Raw genomic sequence first — 20,323 nt, forward strand, 5'->3', positions numbered from 1 at the left:
AGAGTATTAAATTAAAATAATTTCTCCAAGACTCAGGCAGTTGGTGGAAGAAGGGAGTTTTTATTTCCCTTCTCTTCCCAATACGAGCATGCAGCATATGATACTTCTTTGGCAGAAGACCAAGATATACAGTAGGATATGAGGAAGTGAGAAGTAATTCTTTCATCTGGCGGAACTGAAAATTTATTCCTCATGTTTCTTATGGCACAATGCTGAAAATACACTTGCGAAGTGTGTCTTTGGGTAAAAGAGTCTAGAAATATTTCTAAAAGAAATGGAAAGCAGGAGGTTTCTCCTGGAGGGTTAGTACTTTGTTACGGTGTTTCTTCCACGGAGGATGGAAGTTGAACACACCGTTTTTCTCCTGCTTCTGCCACATCTCCCTGATTGTGGCATTCTTGCTTTAAGCTTATGTCGAGTGGAATCACAGTTCTGGTTTACCGTGGGGTCAATTACAGACCTCTTGTTTTCAGTGAGGTAGAATGTACCATATGTCTTTTTAAATTCTGTTGGCATTAGGCTGACTATAACCACAAAGCCTAAATCCACAAAGCCACTGATATACGAGCATTATAAAATTATATAATTTATAATTTTATAATTTATACAATTTAGCATCTCTAGGTACTTTTCAGTCCATCCAGGCAATCACAGGCCTGTAAGTCTGATCTCAGTAGAACGTGTTAGAAAAGATTTTGAAAGAAGGTATACTTAAAGATACGAGTGTAAAAATAAAATGATATGTAATTCAACTTGTTTATCAAAAGTAGATTGTGCCGATCCAATGTAATAGCTTTCTAGGGTGTGACAATGGTTTTACAGACGAAAGTAATGTAGCAGAATTTGTTTTACGTGGGCTTCAGTAAGGCATCTGAGACTGTGCTGCCTGGGAAGGTTAGTAGTGAAGCTGGAGAAGGTGCAGACAAGTCGTGAATCGCAGGGGCAGTGAAGTATTCGTCCTGTCCTACAAGCAGAAAAGGGAAGCTTTAGGCTGAAGGGAGGTTACTAACAAAGTTATCCAAGGGTAAGTATTGGGCTGGACTTGTTAAATGTTTTCATGATGGCAGTGTTACAAAAAGTAGGAGTTGAAACTTGCTTATGAGCTCAAAATGGAAGTGGGAGAAGAACCTGCCTGTTGGTTGCCTGTATGTTTTATAAGAGCAGCTGGAGCCTCTGGGATCTGCGATAGCAGGGAGCCAGGCATGATGCTCTGTCTTCCCAGTCCTGCTTTCAGCTGTTGGAAATACACTGTAGGACTGGCAAAACAGACCTGTAACCAGAAGAGAAATCACTTGCCTGACACATTTCAACATTTTGTCTGCAGTTTTTACAAATAGTTATTTGCTGTTTTAATTGAATGAGATGCTAGCTTGAACTCAGATCCTGGAAGAGGAAATAAATTTAATATCCTTTCCAAGTAGTGTGTGTGTGTATAGATAGAGAAGGAGAGCTCATGTGGAAAAAACTGTTTTGTTTGTCACTAATACAGTCTTATTCGTCTTATGTGAAAATATTTATAGTTAAAGCTAGTCAATAAAAATACTCTCTGTGTGAATATACCAGGTTCTAAATATAGTTAGATTCAGTTTTCTGATTAGTGAAATACACTTCAGCTGAACCTTCTGACAGATCATCCGCCTCCAGCGTGAATCTATGCAGTCGTGTAATTTGAAGGCGTTAGTGCACTAGTGCTGTGACGTAGCAGTCCAGCCTTTTAGTTCACGAAGTACCTGACTGTTACCCTGTGTAGCTTTAGATGCACAAGTTATGTTCTTTGCAGAATCAGAATAGATGTTAGCTTGTGGTTTGTACTCTGCCACATGCCAGGTCTTTCACTTAGAAAATTTAGTATAATAGTAAAGTAGGAAGCAACTCCCCATTTTGGAGATACATATTTCAGTTTTGCTCCATTATATTTGGGGTTTAGCCTGTGTTTTACAGTGTGCTGTCATTACACTGTCACGAGGTTGGGACCCACAAACATTCTTGTACATCTAATCCCAGAAGGAGCCTCAATGTCTTTACCCTGAGGTTTTCCTGGTCCCTTGGTCCTGGCTCTCTTGGTAGGCTTCAGCGCAAGCCTTCTTGCCCGTGAGTGGCCCAGGCTCTCTTCCCTGTTTCCTCTGCTCTCTGTCCCAGGGTGTTTTCAGAAAAAAAGAGAGAAGTAGGGGGCTAAACTTTCAAATACTGATATACCATTTTCCTTAGAGTAGAAGAGTCGGTCTTTTCCCCTTGTAATCATTGTAACAGATGCTGAAGTTTAAGCATAACTATGTCTGATGTATCTCCTTTGAAATATGTCTCTGCTGAGGTAGGGAAAAAAAAGTTCAAGGAATACCTTTGTCTGAGACACTTAACAAATACATAGTGTTATGTTCCCCTGTAGAATAAAGAAAAATACTCCTCAGAACTGATTGTTTTTGTGAAACCTGGAGTTGGTTATCTCTGACAGAGATGGCGGAGAAATATCCGAGGTGCTTCTCCGTCATGTGGATGAGTTCATTTGTCCTGTCCCATGTTACCCCTGGCAGTTAATAGTAAAGGTCTCTTAAACCCTTGAGAATCCCACTGAATACATCACAGGGTTTTTCCTATCCCTTCATTGCTAGCCTTACTGGTGTAAATCCAGTGGTTAAGACTTTGAGCAAAAGTTTTTTCTTACTCTATTTGCAAACACTACATTGTGCCTTTTACGTGGAGGGGTTCTTCTGGTTGTGCCAAGTGAAGGGAAGCAAGGAACCAGCAGCACGCCTATGGTTTGCATCAGAGCATAGGCGGGCAGTGCAAGAGAGTCATTCCTCCTCTGAGAGCTCATCTAGTGCTGTTGTTAGAGTTTTAACATTTTTTGGTCCTAATTTTCTTTAATACTTAAATTTTCAGATAAGATTTTTCCTATGTGTAGATATGAGAAGATAAGTTGTAAACTCATTCCATTTAATAATATTAAGAAAAAAAATAAATCAGAGTTCTGTTTTCACTGCTCTCACAGTTCATATGGTCTTAAGTGTGTGCATGTATGTAAAATGTCGTTGTTGCATTTTCCAATGTCCTTCCCGAGTTTTTAGTATTCTGTCTCAGAAGAACAAATATTACATAATATTTAACATATTTTAAAGTTTTCAATAAAAAAGGTTTTGTTCAGCAAAGAAATCATCAATCTATTCAGTTCCTATTCATTGATTAGATAGGCATTTGAAAATGTTCATATTATAAAATCATATGGAAAAGCTATAGATGGTTTATTTTATATCATATATAAATCAGGAAGTGGGTGTAAGAGGTCAAACAAATTCAACATAATTTTGGGAAAGAACGGATGTTCCAATCATTATGTAGTTTCTTATTACTACTAAAGAGTACCACTTCTGTAAATGAACATCATTCCATAAGAAGCAACTGATTTAAGTTAGTGTCTTAAATTTGTGGAAAAAGAAAATACTTGCAGAATTAACAAAGTCTACTTCTGCAAAAGAGGATATAATGTGTTTTCACTTTTCTAACTTACTAACTTCTATGGGATATGACATTAAGTATCTGTCAAGACTCACAGTGGTGTATGACCAGTTATTCTGCATGAAAACAATTGAAATTTCCGTATGTATACAAAGGTCTTTCCAGACTGGAAAGGACAGAAGGAAACTTGTCAACAATTATTTTCCATTTGAGTTCSTGTTCTTACTGCGGGCAGTGCCTTGATTAACATTACACATTTTGTATTCTGATCACTGATACAGATGAAATCTTTCCTTTCTCATCAAAAGAGGTTTCAGATTTGTCATGTAGGAGAGGATTTTATCTTTTCTCCATGATACTAAGATTAGGAGAGTCCCTTGCTTTATAAACCTACATGATTAACCTTGATTGAATTCCATTCCCCTGATGATAAATGAAGCGAGTAGAACTTGCTGTCTTCCATCAGATGGAATTACAATATAGTGTTTTGTATTTTTTCAGTGCTTTATATATGCTTTAATCATAGAAATGGGATAGAGTCTTTATTTTTGTTTAATGTGCTAGGATATGGACCAGAAAATAGTCGTTCTGAATCATGTTCTGTAAGAATCCCTGAAATATTGTACTTCTAGATCATACTTCTGGACTGCAGTGATTTTGCTTTTTATTGGTGCTGCAGTCTGCTCCTTAGGCTCAGCAGAGTCAGTGCTCGTTTGGTTTGCTATCCAAGTCCTGCAGTTATTTGTGTTTCAGCTTTTAATTTTCTTTCCCATCTTTGTACCTGGTTTACTGAGTTAGACAGAGATTTCCTCCAACTTCATTTTCCACAGAGGTGGAAAATTTCAGCAGGGCAGAAAATCTCATCAGGACTTAATCCTTCCTTATTTTTCCTGTCATAGAAAAGTTCACTGGCTGAATATCAGTGGATTCAGGTGACCAGCGGGTAAGAAGTCCAAGTCAGAAAATTCTGACAATCATTTTTATTTTTACTTTCATTATGCATATATGTATTTTCAGAGTCTTTTGAGGTCTTTTTACAAATCTCCTTATTTCTTTAAAGAAAAAATACACAATACCTGCTTCTTAGTGATACATCAGAAGCTCTCTGTTCAGGTCTTGCCCAAAATTAATATTCTGAATTTTTTTGATACACGTGACTATTGTACATTCCACAGACATGCTGTCTCCTTTTGCACCTCTCGGAGGCTAGTTAAGGTAATCTTCTCTTTCCGGTTAGTCTGTGAGTGCTTTCTGACTAGCCCTGTCATGCTGATGTTCTGCCCTTTTGCATTAAGCATTGAGATCCTTCCTCTTTTCCTTCCTTTTTTTCCTTCCTGTGGAGCAATATTTGCTTCTAATCACACCAGTGTTTCTCCTGCTTATTCTGCTGTGTTACCAGCTTTCTTCCACTTTGAGTACAAATTCCTATACTAGATCAAACCAAAGGTCCACCAAACCTTGAGCCTGTCATTGAGTGGCAAATAGCAGATACTGAGGCAACAGTTGAAAAGCAGAGGGTAAGTACTGAACGATACTTCCACTGGTTTCTCACAGTGTCTGGTCTGGCATTTGTCTCACCTACCTTAACGTATCTACAGCTGCACAGTCTACATCTGAGCTACTCGTTGACTTCATGGTCAGGGCAAAGAAATATGCTATGAGTGTGTTTCATCTGATTTATTTTAGAGTTTGGGATGAGATGAAGGGTGCCCTGGAACTGCCCATTTCTCCTCACTGCCAAACAAGGGAGTAGAGCTGATTAGCCCAGTTGTAGATATGTAAAATGGAAGTGAATCCCAACCCATATGTGTCTACATCTCTTTCACCTCTGCATTTTGGCTTCATTACTGACTCTCATTAATAAAATGCCCTTTCTGAGGTAGTCTGCAAAGTCACTACTTTTCACTTATTCAAATAACCCTGAAGAGCCATTTCTTTTATGATGCCTATAAGAAATTAGCCAAGTAGTCTGCAGTTCTATTTCCCTTACTCATCTCAAGAGTGAACTACTCAGCCAAGTGGACGGGAAGGATTGAATGATGGAAGAAAAGGACGAAAGCGTACTGAAAAGGAAGCTGACAAAGACTAGCAGGAGAAACTATGGAAGCAGAACAGAGAAATTATTGAGCAATAACAGAAACAAACGTACAGCTAATAAAGAAGTGCCTTTACTGCTATACTGTTCACACAATTTCTGTGCCATTTTTATTAAAAAAAAAAAAAAAAAAAGATCACAGGCATGGTAAGCTGACCTTACTTCCTTGCTGTGTTGCACATTCTAGGTGCTTCTGCAGTATAGATAATTTTAATACTTTTACACTGATATTCATGATTGTTTTATTCAAATTCAGCTTAATGGAGTTTCATATTCATTACAAAGATGAAATTTTGCTAGAATGGAAGTGTTTTTTGCCTTAACTGTTCTTTGTTTTTTTGTTTAATGTTGAAGGTTACAGCGATTAGTAAAAGATCTTCAAAAGCACCTCCAAATGCAGGATAGCTGTTCATTGCCGAGCAACAAGGTTTGTGCTCTGGACAGGACTTTAGGAGAGATCTCTCGTATTCTGGAAAAAGAGGTATTGTGACTGTTACTATATAATTCATGATTAACCTATAAACTACGTTGCCTTCAGATAGCATTGGTTTGAATCTGAGAATGTTTTAAGCATTTATGTAGGTGAATACAATAGGAGAAGCTTTCAGGTTTCAGAGCATATCCGAAAGGAGATCTCCTCTTGAAGTTAAACTTTCCAAATGGGCAGGCTGTTACGTAAGAGAGAACTCGTTATATTCCAGCACTGTACGTTAACACGTCTGGTGTTGATTCTTAGAGACAGGCCATCTAATAAAATGCAGTATCTGTTAATATGTATGGTAGTTCCTATGTTCATAGATATTCATGCCTCAGGATTTAATTTTTTTTGGTTACATGTATAAAAAATTATTTTTGAAATAAACATATTATGTATAATGATAGGGAGGACTTGGAGGACAGAAATAGTGTGTTTTCTGCTGTTTTTCCAATAAAGCTTGAAATTCACAGAGAATCTTCCCCCACCCTGAAGCCAAATCTACACCTTTCTTCAGCAGATACGTTCAGGACTCTTGCCATGAGCTTGATGCATATGCAGAATGATGTCCTTTAGGTGGAAGATGAATATTCTTTTTTGCTTTGAATAGCAACAGAGTTGCATAAGATTTTTGTTATTTATTAGTTACTTTTGACATGTGTATGCTTCTACCACAAGTAAACAAAGTTTATGTAAATGGATTAGATTGTTTTCCAGTTGTATTTTCTAATATTTTAGAAGACTGCTAGATTTAAGTAGATTTTCAGTGGCAAATTTTATGAGTCCAAATAAGTGATTTTGTATATGAGAAAGTTTAAAAGTTGATGCAAGCTTGGAAGTTTCTGCGATGAATGTCACGAAGCATAGCTTTATTATAATAAACTGTGGTAAATACTTCTTTATTTCAAGTTCACTGAAATTTGAGTACCAAAAAGGCCATAATAAAAACATGTATGTGATGTAAAAGTCAAATTTCTTCAAAACAAACAGTGTATCGTTCATTTTCCAGTTTGTGCTAACACATACCAACTACATTAGTAAGTGGAGTGGCACTCAAGAACTGAGGAAGACTAATAAGTCTGTTTATCCTATGCCCTTTATCCTCTTGGTATAACCAAAGGAGGCTGAGCCACCAAACATCATTCATCATCAGTTTTGCTATCACGTATAGTACTTCACTGTTTGTTGTGGGTATGTGTGCACATATAAAATGTGTAGTATGCATGTTTGTAGTAGGTAAGAGTAGCTAGAAAAATTACATTTGTATAGACTGGGAGAAAGAAGTGGTGTTTGAACCTGGAGTCTTTGGTAGATAGATGTTTTAAAGTTTCGGGGTCAGTGTAGTCTTGGCTTTCCAACGGTGTAACTTGTGAAGAAGTAAATCCTGAAGGCCAGCTAATGATTCACTTACTGTAAGTGCATGCTGTTTTTAAATTAGTTTGTTGTTCTCTGCCAGTGCTTCCTTTCTTTTGTTACTAAAATTAGAGAATGTGCTCCTACTAGCCTTCTTTGTCATTACCAATTTTTCCTGAATGGAGAACCAGCTACCAGCAGTATGATTTTGTTCCAGCAAAACTGAATGGCAAAATGCCACCTCCTGTGGATCTCTGTGTTAAAGCAATCCTTCCAGATTACACAGCACAGCAAATTGGGAGGGACTGACCGCCCCAGTGGATTGGTAATAAAGTAGGGAACCTTTCTTCAGTGGAAGCTGTATGTGAAATTGGGCTGCCTGTCAGTACTGGTTATCCAAATGCTGGTCAGCAGTCTCTGAGAAAAACCTGTCATTTTGCAATCCAGTTTTATGCACATAAGCTCACAGACCTCAGAAATCTTCACTGGCTCAAATTGATACCATATACATAGTCGCAACAAAAGAGCTCATTTGGCTCCATCCATCCAAGTTAGACTTTATGAGGTTGTTTGGAAGAGTTCAGGAAACCATGGACTGCTGCCTCTGATGCTGTGCTTGTTCTCGAAAAATGGCATATTACGTCAGTATTAAGTTCATGTTTTTTAAAGTATATTTCTCCTCCATCACCTGCTCTACATTATATAGTACTATTAAATATCTTTGAAATTCTAAAGTTAATAGGGATTTTTAAATGCATACATAATATTAGAATTAATTCATGAATCTGCATACTATCAATCTTTATTAAATCATTCACAAAAGTAATTGAATTTGAAATTTAAAAGGTAATATTCTAGCTACAGTTTCACAGTGGATGARAAGATAGACTTGTTTGGATCATTTTTCAGTGACTCTGAAATACTCTGCAGCTGACCTTGGTGTAACAAGCAGTGACTGCTATTACACTTTTCTGTGGTGTTGTAACAGTGGATGCTTTCATTTAGACATCAAATTTTGTATAGGCAGTTTTGCAGAATTTGTAAGTGAAAACGTGCTTGCTGAATGCTAGATCGACTGGATAATGGCGAGCTGTACTTTCGCTATATTTTCATTAGGACTGTTTTTAACCTGGGCCACTTCAGTGGTCTAGTTTATAGTACATACCCACAAATAGCTTTTACAGTAAGGGGCAAAAATGATTAGCAGAGAATGGGGAAAAGAATTTGAGCCAACTTTGATGTCACAGCCAGCGTTTTGTGGTGTTACGGCTGAATTTTGAAGCAGCACAAATACTATTGAGTTTTCCTGGAACACTACGAAGCCTTTATTTTTTGGATAGGTCCTTCATGGAGGGTGAAGATATGATGTCCAGATATGAATGTTGGGAGGATATTGTTATGTTCTAAATTTTTTCTGATTAAGTGCTATGTTTGTAGAGCCTGTTTTGTTTTATGGTAAAATGTTGGGATTTCTTAATTGGTAGTGTAGCACTTGCATCTTTTTTTATTGTTTCAACATGTTCAGTCTGCTGCAACAGTATCTTATGTCTTATAATGCAGTTTCTTGCTGCATTAGGACCAAAATATTTGAGTTTTCCAACAAAAGATGATATTCTGTATGCTCTCTCACCAACAATTAGAAAATACCTGTTTCACATCTGTAATCATGAAAATTAGTTCTGAGAGAAACCAAATTAATGAAATCAGAGGAAAGTGTTGCATTATTGTGGTTCAGATTTGGTGTCTATACAAGTGAGAGCTCTGCTTGAAGTTTTTCACAGCTTAGTCAATATGGAACAGTTTCTAATCTCATGTTGCTTAAATAGTGATCACTGGCTAGGATACATAGTGTTCTGCCCAATATACTAGTAGTTTCTTAGACTGTAGATGAGTTTAATAGTGCTTTGAAAGAGTTATGACGTTTTCAAATTCTGCAGTGTTTCTATTAATCATTGAACAATTCATTTACTATTTATTTCAAAATATAGAAACATGATTGTCTGAAGACTATAAAAAAAATTGTCTGCTTTGCAAATTACCTAAATGTCTGTTGGAAACTTTTATTGGAAAGTGTCGTATCCAACCTCTTATCAGTGGGTGTTTCCTGGGATATTTTTTAAATGAGACATGAATTACAACTAAATGGTAACTGTGAATTCTTTGTAACATTTTTCTGCTTATTGGATCTACAGTGGAGAAAGAAAAGATAAATTTGGCAGCGTTAATAGGCATGCCTCATTTTGTTGTTGTTTTGGGTTTTTACCCCCAAAAGCATTGCTTTGCCACTAGAGAAGTCTTGTTATTTCTGAGTGTCCTAATCAATAAGGTCAAGAAAGATTGATTTCAATAGCTGTCACTGTGTTTACAGCACAGATCATACGTAGTCATTTATAGAAGTGGATAGTAATTCTCTTGCTAACTTGTGAGTCAAGAAATCGGCAGACACATCTTACATGTCAGTGGGCGGTGAAAAGAGTCTTGATGGTGTCAGTCATTGACTGAGAGGAGGAGRCTGACACTGTTAATTGAATTTCCCTGGAGAGCATAAAAATATACCATAATGTAGCGGGAGGAATGAGGGAATGAGAACCACACAAGCTGTCAGTGTGTGTGAGCTGATAACATTGATTTACCCTTGCTAATGGCCTGGGTTGAATAGAGAATTGCCCTAAGGGAGGACAGAGTTCACTACAATAGCTCCTTGCCGCTTACTAAAAATTCTTCAGACTTGTAAGCGGTAACAGAAAAGTATTGCAAAATAAAATTGATCCAAAAACCCACTTTTCAGTCGTACGTGAAAAACTGGATTTCCTTTCTGTTAATAGTTCAAACTGACTGAAAAAATGTATTTGTTTCCTTAAGGTAGTCAATACAGTGTCTCACCATTGGAACTCAGAGTTTTAAAGTGTTTTATCCTGACTTGTAAAGTTAATAAAAAGAGGCACCTTTTAAATAGAGTCTCACTGGGGAAATAAAGATTTATTTTACAAAGAATGAAATAAAATACTGAGCTATTATCGGTAACAGTAAACAAGAAAAATTAGTACTGTGAAATTTCTCAACAGAAAGAAAGGTTATTCAGTTCATTAGAAATTTCATGACCATACTAGAACAGGTGCTAAAGAGTAGAGGTTTGTATATATATATCCTTTATGCAAACTTGAATCACAACAAAGGCACATACGTAAGATTGTCAGCCCTGTCTCATTGGATTTTGCCTTCAGGTGCAATTGAATCTGACTTATAATTCCCTTTTCAACTTATTCTTCATCTGTCCTATTTCACAGTAATGAACAAGAAGCTTTCTCATTTCTGAACTTCTTTTGTAACTTGAGAATGCCTGCATGACTATTGTGGTCAACCTTGCTTTTGTTCTGCATGTCCTCCAGGCCTGCTGCACACAAGCACATTCTGCACTTGGGGCCGAGTGATTGCAGCGATATAGCAAGAAGAGTTTGTATTTAGTGTAAACTAAAAGGGGTTTACATCAGCATATTCAGTAGAAATTTCAGATTTGGGAAACCAGCATCTCTCAGGCAAAGATATGTGTTCACCACTGTATTTTTTGAAGTCCTGTCTGTGCTTTTTCTAGCACCTTGCATGCTTCTCCTTAACGCAGAATTCGTAGCCTGCTGCCGGTACCCTGTGCAACAAAGCAACATCTACAACTTTCACTTTGAATCCAGAGCATGATTTGAGCACTGCTAAATGAAAGAGCTGCTTTGCTTTGCTGCAAGTGGTTGTTAGATCTCCAGAGACTACCTGGTATGTCTACTTTGGCTTACTTGGATGAAGGTCTACAAATGCTAAATACTGCTCCCTATGCCAGAAAGGTATTTGCAAGTAAGCAAGTTGAAGTGCGGGTTTTGAGGATTTGACTAGGAATATGGCCATTAATTGCATATGGCCTGTGTTCATACATGTATTTTAATGAAATAAGCATAAAAGATATCAAAAGTCATGAACCACAATGTTTTACTGGTTTTAACTAGTTAATTTAAGGGGTATTTGTACCCATTAGGGTCATTTGTCTTTGCTTCCTTTAGTAAAATCAAGCAGGAGACAAATCCAGATGCTGTTCTATATGCCTAGTATTTCATCCCAAGATTAATCTACTACATATACTGTTAGGGTTCTGCTTTGTGTGTGCTCTGTATTATTGGAAAGTAGTTCTTGGTTTTTATGCATTTTCTCACATCCTTTCTGGCAGAAATCCTGAAAAGAAGTTACATTCATTTTTACTCTACTCTGTTTAAATGTATATTTAAAAAAAAAAAAAAAATCCACAGCAGAACACATGCAAATGTTACCAAAAAGCCTTGGCCTTATTTGGGGAAATTGTCATATAGGACTATTCATGCTCTCAATAAGATTGGGTACACTCAGTTTAACATTTCCTGTCAATGGGCCTTCAGTGCTAAAAGAAAAACTTGTGTACCCTGTTCAAGAAGGCACAGCTGATGTTTGAAACAGCAAGGCTAAAATAGTTTCTCTGCCACAGTGATTTTGATTTTATACATGTTTATTCTTTGGAGCTAATTTTACATGTTCATTACCAAGGGCAGCAATGTATTTCAGATGTGCAAGGAGTCTGGGATCAGTTGTTCATGTTTGACTTGAGCACTCATACAGAAATATCCTATAATAGGGAACACTTTCAGAATTCATTCCTATATGCTTTAAAGAAGAGTGTATTTAACTTTCTTTAGCTTGCAGAAAATTAAGTCAGCAACTAAAATGCTATTCGTGATCTTTTATTAGCCACTTTGCCCATATTGACTAGTGCTGGCTTTCTTGTAGCAGAATTTGTAACGGAGTTTGCAGTACATCTTGTGTTTGGGTCATTACCACACTTCTACCTCCTTGCAAAGTCAGAAGCTAATTTTTCCCCATCCAACTACCCAGCCAGAGGCACTCATAAATTTAACTGCCAGAGCCCTTGCTTTGATTTATGCTTGCTGGCAAAAAAGGCTGTTTGACATTTCTTAAATAGAGAAAATGCCAAAATAGATGCAGATGACTCCAGGTAGAGGCAACAGCCAGAATGCCACTTCTCGGATATGAAAATTGTTTCACTTAGCGCRCAGACAGGTTTTAACCCTAAAGGTAGCTAGGGCTCCGTCAGCCTTGCCTGCTCGCCTCCCTGCAGGTATGGAGGCCAGGTGATCAGGAAGCTTTCTGCTTCCTCCTTTCTTCCCTCGGGATCGTCTGGGCATTGTTTGGGTACCAATTTATCATCTAGATTCTTTTAGAAACCACTGAATATAAATCTTTATATCCTATTGGTCTGACCACAGATACATATTATTAAGTCACTTCTGCTTTTAACATTTATTTCCTTAAGTGTATAGAGGTGAGCTTTACCCATCAAAACCTTTTTCTCTTGCATATGCATTAGCTGTTCCACTGACTGAAGTATATCTATTTCTATGGCTGAGAACCTGCCTGTCAAACGGTCATCGTTTCTCAGACTTACTGACACACCAGCACTTGTAGTTTCTCCCTAAAATTTGTTTAACTTAATCCAGTTTTTAAAAGTCCTACTTTTAAATGTTTAAGGTATTGCAGATGTCTTTGACAGGCCTGGGCTAGGCAGAGACTCCACACACTTATTCTGAGAGATGTGGCAGGAGGTGACCTTCGGGAAGGAGGGCAGTGACAAGCGGCGGAGGGCAGTAGCCTTTTCACCTGGCTCAGCTGCAGCTAAAACACTGTCGTTAAATCACTGTAGTTAAATGTGTGCAATACTACACGTACCATTTAGACAAGCTCTTAATGTAGCTCACCCTTCTGATCGAGAGTGTGACAGGCACGGTGTCAGTATGATCTTCTGAGGGCAACCTTGTGGCTTGGGGAATCCAAGTGCAACAGTTAACCTGCATAATTGTAATTATTTTTATACAATGTTTCTTATGTAGGTTAGATCAATGTTTATTCTACTGGTGATCCTGTTGCAGCATTTTTAAGTGAGTGGATTTGTACTGCCCTTAGTTTTATTAGAGGCATTTGATGGAAGGGACCAACCCTGATCTCCACTGAACCATCATTTCTAGAAATGGCAGGCAGTAGAGCAGCTGAAGTTGCTGAAAGCATGTCTGCAAATGAGACCACTGTTCTGGAACTGATATTCCTCACAACGTGAGGTACAAGTTTCCATTAAAGGAGTAATATGATAGAGAAGGTCTCACAGCTGGGCGCTGGGGAGGAGGCTGCAGCCTGCGCTTGCTCTGCGGCAGGACGGAGGCTTGAAATGTTGCAGCTGTAGCAGGTATTACAGCTGAAGCTCACTCGCTTCATACAAATAGGAGCTAAAAGTACCTGCTTTGCCGTAGGCTAACTTGCAAGGGAGTTATTTTATTGCTAATTAGAAATAGTATTCTTACTGGAAACAGATTTCAGGGGAAAAGGAAAGGGTTTTTTGCAACTGAATAACATGTGAATCCATACTCTTAATTGACTACTATGTTTTAATACTTTAATAAGTGGTTCTCAATGCTTACAACCTCTAAAAAGGGTGCTCTCACTGACCTCTAATGCTTCATGTAGTGTCAGGCAACATTTTTGTTCTTGCGATTTTGAGATGGATTTTCAGCCTCCCGCTCAGCAGACATGATGCCGGTTATTTACATTTCAAGGAAACGTTTGTCGTAGCTTTCAAATACGAGGCGATGCAGGCAGGCAGTGTTTATGCCATTGTAAAGACTGTCAGAAGTGGCTGGCTTTCACAACACAGAGTCAGGCCCGGTATTTATGTTTTATTCTCTAAACTGTTGGAGCCGATGGGTATGGTGACCATAGGCAGTGTGAAGATTAAGAGGTCAGTTTTGGGACGGCACACTGAATTCAACCTCTCCAGCTATTTATGAAACTTTGTTTTCCAATAATGCAAACTCTGAATCATCAGAAACTGAAACAATAAAATTAAAAACTGCTGAAGAACTGAGATACAGAAAATTAAATGGAGCATATTTAAGTTTTTGTACCATTCATGATAAATTTCTTCAGAAGTCTTTAAAGAGATTGTGTGTATGTATGCACACACAAAAAGAGATTTCAGAAGGCAAATACTGCATCATATAAATACTCAATGTCGTTTTTTACTTAAAGTAGTACATAAGAATACAATAGGAATTACAATTCCTAGCCTCTGATGCATTTGATTCTGGTGAAGCTGKATCAAGCCATCTAGGTAGCTGCATGTTTCTAGCGTAGCATAGAAAGACAGGACTGAAAGACGTCTGAAAGTCCTGGCTAACTGTTCTTTATAGAAGTACATAATGCCTCAGTAACCAAAAAGGTAATGATATATCTTTAAGCTTTCCTTAACATGCTATTGATTACATTTGAGTTGAATGTGATACTAGTTTTCCACATAATCATTGTTGCTTTGAATAAGTATTAGACAAGATACTGGAATTTGATATCAAACTCTTGAAGTAGATTTGAATTCATAAGCTAAGCAAGAGTAACATAAAGAGGTAGTATATTTTATACTAGATGATGTGATTGAAAAAAATCAGATTGCCTTTAAAGCACACAAGCCATAGCTTGATATTTGCTGCTTCTATTTCATAATTGAAGAGAAATTCCAGGTGTGAATTAGAAGCAATAAATTTTAAAGCTAAATTTTGGCTGAAAACAACTGTTCAGGGTATAAATTAGTTCTCTTAATCAGGTAGATTGCTTGGAATAAAGGATGATTTGTGTATCTGAAAAAATATATATATATTTTATATATATATATGTTTATATACACTAATATATATTAGTATATCTGAAGAAAGCAGGAGTGTTAGCAGGAGGAGCAATGACTCTTTAAAATTTGTAATTCCTGCCCTGGAACTTTGAAGGGCTGGCTGGGAATAAGACGGTGGCAAAAATCTGTGGTCCTAAATGAAATTACGATTTTTTCCCTGCAAAACTATTTTTGTTGGCTTTTATGTAGGAAAAGGAAGGAGTGGAGAGAGGAAGAGGGTAATAGATGAGTTTGGGAGTTGTGAATAGAATAGTTTCCCCATGTGAGTAGCAGAGCTTTTGTGTAGCCAAGCTACAGTCACTGATCAGCAAGGATAAGAGTATCTATACCTGTAGAAGAAATCCGGCATAAATTCTGTCTAATCCAAGGATTCTTCAAAGGCTGGGGAAATCACAGGCAATGTCAGCTGGTCAGTCACCCTCTCACTGCATCAGAAGCAGCATCGCAGGTCTTTACATATTAATAAAGACTGAAAAGTAGTGTTTTAATGGATTTACCTGAGTCATGGACTAGTGGCTTTACCCAAATCATAGCCACACTATCAGTATTTTCTGATCATATATACAGATATGCATATGCACACACAGACACATTATATGTGTGTGTATACACATGCGTGCACAAAATGCTCATTCAACCAATTATGGTATATAGCTTTTCAAAACTGATTAATTTCTCAGTCTGATTGAAACTTTTAAAAGTTATTTAAACTTGACTAAACTTTTCATTGCTAAAATAATATTTAAATGCAAGATACCAAACTTACATGGATGTATTTGTGATTGAGAGTTATTTATATTTTTCTTGAAAATGTGGGTTGCATCACAGAAATCATCATTGTTTTGTTGTTTACTTAATATTTCCCATTTCTCCACTAGAGGACACTAATGGCAGAAACAACAGCCTGTCCTTTTAATCCTTAAAAGTAATAAAACTCTACTCAGAAGTCAAATGCTGCTTCTGTAAGAAAAATGCTTACATAAAAATTTTATTTGCTTAATACTGATATAACTTCTAAGGCCAAAGATATTACCCATTAAATTAGTTTGCGTGTTAATTTTCAAAGTGCTGTGCACTTAATTATGGCTATCTTTGAAATACAAATTAAAATGCTGGTGATTTTTATATTGGACAGACAGGCCCCAGTTCTGTTTAACTGTAGTGCTCCTATCAGCGCATGCCTAAATCTTCCTAGCACCAGCACCAGCCGTTCTGGGCCACTTAATGTGCAGATGTGCTTAGAAATTACACAGATTTTTTTTTCCTGCAGAACTTCTTATAGCAGCGTGTCACCTGGCTTTGGCATGCTACATGTTTACATAGGAAAACAGTGTAAGAAATACTGTCAAGACTTAAACATGCTTCAACACTTTATAGCATGAATATTCATATAACAAAATGGGAGTAGCCAAATGCCCACTGTTAAATGGGTAGAGTTAGGAGCCACTAGACTTTGTGTTGTCTGTGTTTTATGCGAATCTCGAGCACAGGCGAGGGSTGGCCAGTCGCCGCCGCTCGGGCAGAGGTCGGGGCAGGCTCCCACGGCAGGGCTGCCCCGCGCGGCTGGCGGCGATGCTGGACTCCGGCAGCAGCCGGCAAGGCAAATTCTTGCCAAAGGCAGCAAAACCAAGGCAGCAGAGGCCCYGGAGCCCACCACCGCTGGCTCTGCATGCTTTCCACCTGCACCCTCGCAGCCATGCAAGGGGGCCCTGTGGAGCCATTGGCACAGTCATGCTGTAGCCTACTGCCTTTCTCCTAGATATGTGATATGTGTCTTTTGGCTCTTAGCCATACAAAGATTTTGATACATAGCTCATTGGTTTACATGAAAAAGCCTCCTTTAGTGTTCAGCAATTAGCATTTAGTGGCCAAAAGGTTTTTAAAGAAAAAACACTATATTAATTTTTTTCTTTGCTTGCATCAAGGTTTTTGGGTGCTCTTCTTTCTCTCTCTCTCTCTCTCTCTCTCTCTCTCTCTCTCTCTTTTTTTTTTTAAGATAATCAAAGTGATTAGCTTGACCTTCATATTCCATATATTTATTCATACTCCATATGGAGATTGAATAAATTTTTTTCTTAGTTGTAATAGGAACTAGCAGTGCGTGCCAAATATATATAGTAGCTTTCTGGTTTTGTACAATACAAAATTGTATAATACTTGTAATATACAAATATTTTCTTTAGATAATATTTTCAGCTTAGAATATAGAAGTTGCAAGTTCTGACTGAAATCTAAAGTGCCTAAAAATGTGTGACTTATTAGGAACTGAAGGGAGTATCGTATTGTTTTAAGATCACAGATCCAATCTAATTTGTAATGGCACAGCTTATCATACAATTAATAAAATGTATTGATTAGTGAGACTAATAAACRCATTCTAAAAGCTCATGTTCCCATGTAAACTGAATTAATCTGTGTATGTGGCATGATGAAGTAAAGCAGCTGTACAGCATGGGGGAAATGAGTTAGCAGCAAATGCTCAGATTGTCTTTGACCCACTGTCAACAAAGGCGTTGCTTTCTGATGTATTTTATATTGCAGTATTAGAAAGTTCTGCTGCCAAATTTAAAAACTGCTCAAGTTTTTTTAATTTGTTTGGGTTTTTTCCAAAATTCTCACCGTCTGCCAAGCAGTGCCACATTTTGGCTTTCACAGATATGAAAGCAGGATCGTGTTCATCAGAAGGCAGAGGGAAGTAGATGAAATAAAACATTTTGCTGTACCTGCAAAGTAGAGAATACAGAGGAACAGGTCTTTCCTGCCTGGGCCAGTGAAGGGATGTTCTTTTCTGGTTGAAAAGATACTGTGATTATAAACAGTAGAAAATGACAGTAGCTAAAATTAGGACATGTTTAGATATCTTTTCAGATAATTTTATGATGTCATAGGATGGAAAAGTCGCTGTCTTCTCTACCTCTACCTCTTCCTACCTTGATAAGATGAACACCAAATTAAGGCAGAAGTTCTTGTTGTTCTGATGCAGGAGATCACACTAAATTAATGTCAGTCATGGTCTCAATGACTCTGCAGGAGACGTTTTTTGTATTCTTACTTATCCGAGACTTGAGCGGTTTTCCTCATATTGCACTGTGAAAGTAGAGTCCTCCTTTCTGTCCCAAAGGTATTTACCAGAATCACAGTGATAGTAATCACCATCCTTTTGGGGCAAGTTCTTCAGTTTTTTGCGCTGATACCAGCAAGCAGGAAAAAAAATACATTGCATCTGAATTGTTGTCTTTAGACCTTACATTTACTGTTACAGAATCATCAAGACGTTTCTATCAACAAATGCGCTGAGCTTTCTCCCCTGGGCCTAGGATGCCCTTCATTGTGCAAGCGTCTGGCTGCAGACGCCTAACACCGAGGATGGTTACCTTTATATTTGTTTCTTTTTAAGAGACAAAGCACCAAACTTAAATTGGCCACTTGAGGGGGGATTATGGGGAGGAAACACTGCAGCTGATAAGCTTTCTCTTATTCCCCATTTTGCAGGATGTATGCGTCTGCGGCCCGTGCTTCAGAGCATGGAAACGTATTATAAAATCTTTGTATGCAGCTTTGGGAACTGCAGCAGTGGTCAGTTCCAGTGTTGTGGTGATGACACGGGAAGGGAAGTTTTCAATCAAATTTAAAGCTGAATTAGAACAATTTAAAAAAAGATTTAAAGTCAAAATCTGAAGCTTATTAAACATACAGAATTACAGAACTTAAATAAGTGTGTTTTACCAGCCAAAACTAGAGTTCAGGCCCTTGGATTTCTGTACTTTTCCGCCAAAAATGTAATAATTTTGCCAAGACGGAGCACGACCTAGAGGATTCTGCACGTGTTCTTCCTTTGCCGTGCAGGTCACTCTAGCCTTTAGCTCTCCTGAGGAAAACACAGAACCTGAGGCTGGAGCGTGAACTCAGGCACTGAGCAAGCAGATCACATTCTTAGCAAATCTAAGATGTGAATAACACTACTCAAAATTAATTCAGTTCTTTAAACCCTTGAACTGGGAGACGACACTCTTCTGAACATATCTCCTTTCCACACTGAGTGTCCGTGGAGACACGGTTTGCAGAAGGTTCAGCAGTGTTCAAAGTTTGTCCAGTGGACTCTGCTGTACCTATCTGAACTGCCTATGGTCCAAACTGCTGGTAGTGTAGAAACGTGGCTTGCTGCGATCAGCCGTGCACTGGCTGTGACGGTAAAACCTCAGGGGCTGCCGGTTCAAAGGCAGGAGGAGCTCTTGGGGCAGCGATTTCGGCCCAACAGCCATTCCCTGTCACTGCCGGGAAGAGTCAAGAGGTCGGGGCTGTGTTGTGAGCTGCGAGTTGGAACAGGCAGCTTTATATCATCAATAATTCGTTTGCCAGAGTTTCTGTAATCTTTGGATTAACCTTTTTCTCGAGATGAACTTATAAATAGGAGCTTGTTACTAGAGGTCAGCCCCAGACTATTTTTTAATTTGTTTGCTGGAAATAGTATTAAAAGGCGAGTTCAGTTCACAGATAAGCTCTGCAGTGTTCTTATTCCAAGACTATTGAGAGGTTAATTTACTGTACACAGCGTCTGCCGTGGAAAACTGCTGTGCTGATTTCTGATTCTGTGGGATGCGTTTAAATGTTGGTAGCTTCCAAGGCTATTTGTGGCCTTTCCCTGTCAGATCTGCCATTTTTCTTCAATATCAGTTTAGAACTGATGTTCCAAGGTATACAAATTCATCTCTTCATTAAATGTTTACAGGACAAGAGATGTGTTCTAATATAGTTAAATGAGAGTAAATAACCACTGTTAATGGTTTCCTTCGTGTTCTGTTTTCCTGCATGTTGGACCTGCCTGCTGGTGCTGGCTGCTTCCCTCTGACCGCCCCAGCACAAAAGTCGAGTACTGCAGTGAGGTTATGGTGATTAGAAAATGCCCTATGCAGGCACGTTTCAGTGCCAATTTAGAGATCATGATAAAGTAACAAGTCTTTTCCTTTTTTAGAGTTTTTAAAGAACTGAAGGCTGCATTTTATGTAGTCTGCTGGTATATGTTGACACACACATATTTTCTTGAAAATATTTTTTTAAATTCTGATTTGAGACCACAATACCTAGAGGTGCCCTTTAGTCTCTGTTCTCACATGCAGAATGCTTCCCAAACTCACCATGTTAATCTACACGGCAGTCTGCCTTGTAGATGGGGTGACGGGCGAACAGTCCA

General features: G+C 38.1%; 1 protein-coding gene across 7 annotated transcripts in view; it reads left to right on the forward strand.

Annotated features, from left to right (window-relative positions):
• The window catches only part of SCAPER (S-phase cyclin A associated protein in the ER), a 195,328-nt gene that overhangs the window by 102,478 nt on the left and 72,527 nt on the right, over window positions 1-20,323 (forward strand). For all 7 annotated transcript variants that reach the window (XM_026068288.1, XM_026068287.1, XM_026068289.1 and 4 more), the window contains one exon: window positions 5,903-6,029. In XM_026068288.1, coding sequence (XP_025924073.1) covers window positions 5,903-6,029 — 127 coding nt within the window. The remainder of the gene's footprint in view (window positions 1-5,902; window positions 6,030-20,323) is intronic.

This window comes from Apteryx rowi, unplaced genomic scaffold (assembly GCF_003343035.1).
Source record: "Apteryx rowi isolate R43461 unplaced genomic scaffold, aptRow1 scaffold_27, whole genome shotgun sequence".
Classification (NCBI taxonomy): Eukaryota; Metazoa; Chordata; class Aves; order Apterygiformes; family Apterygidae; genus Apteryx; species Apteryx rowi.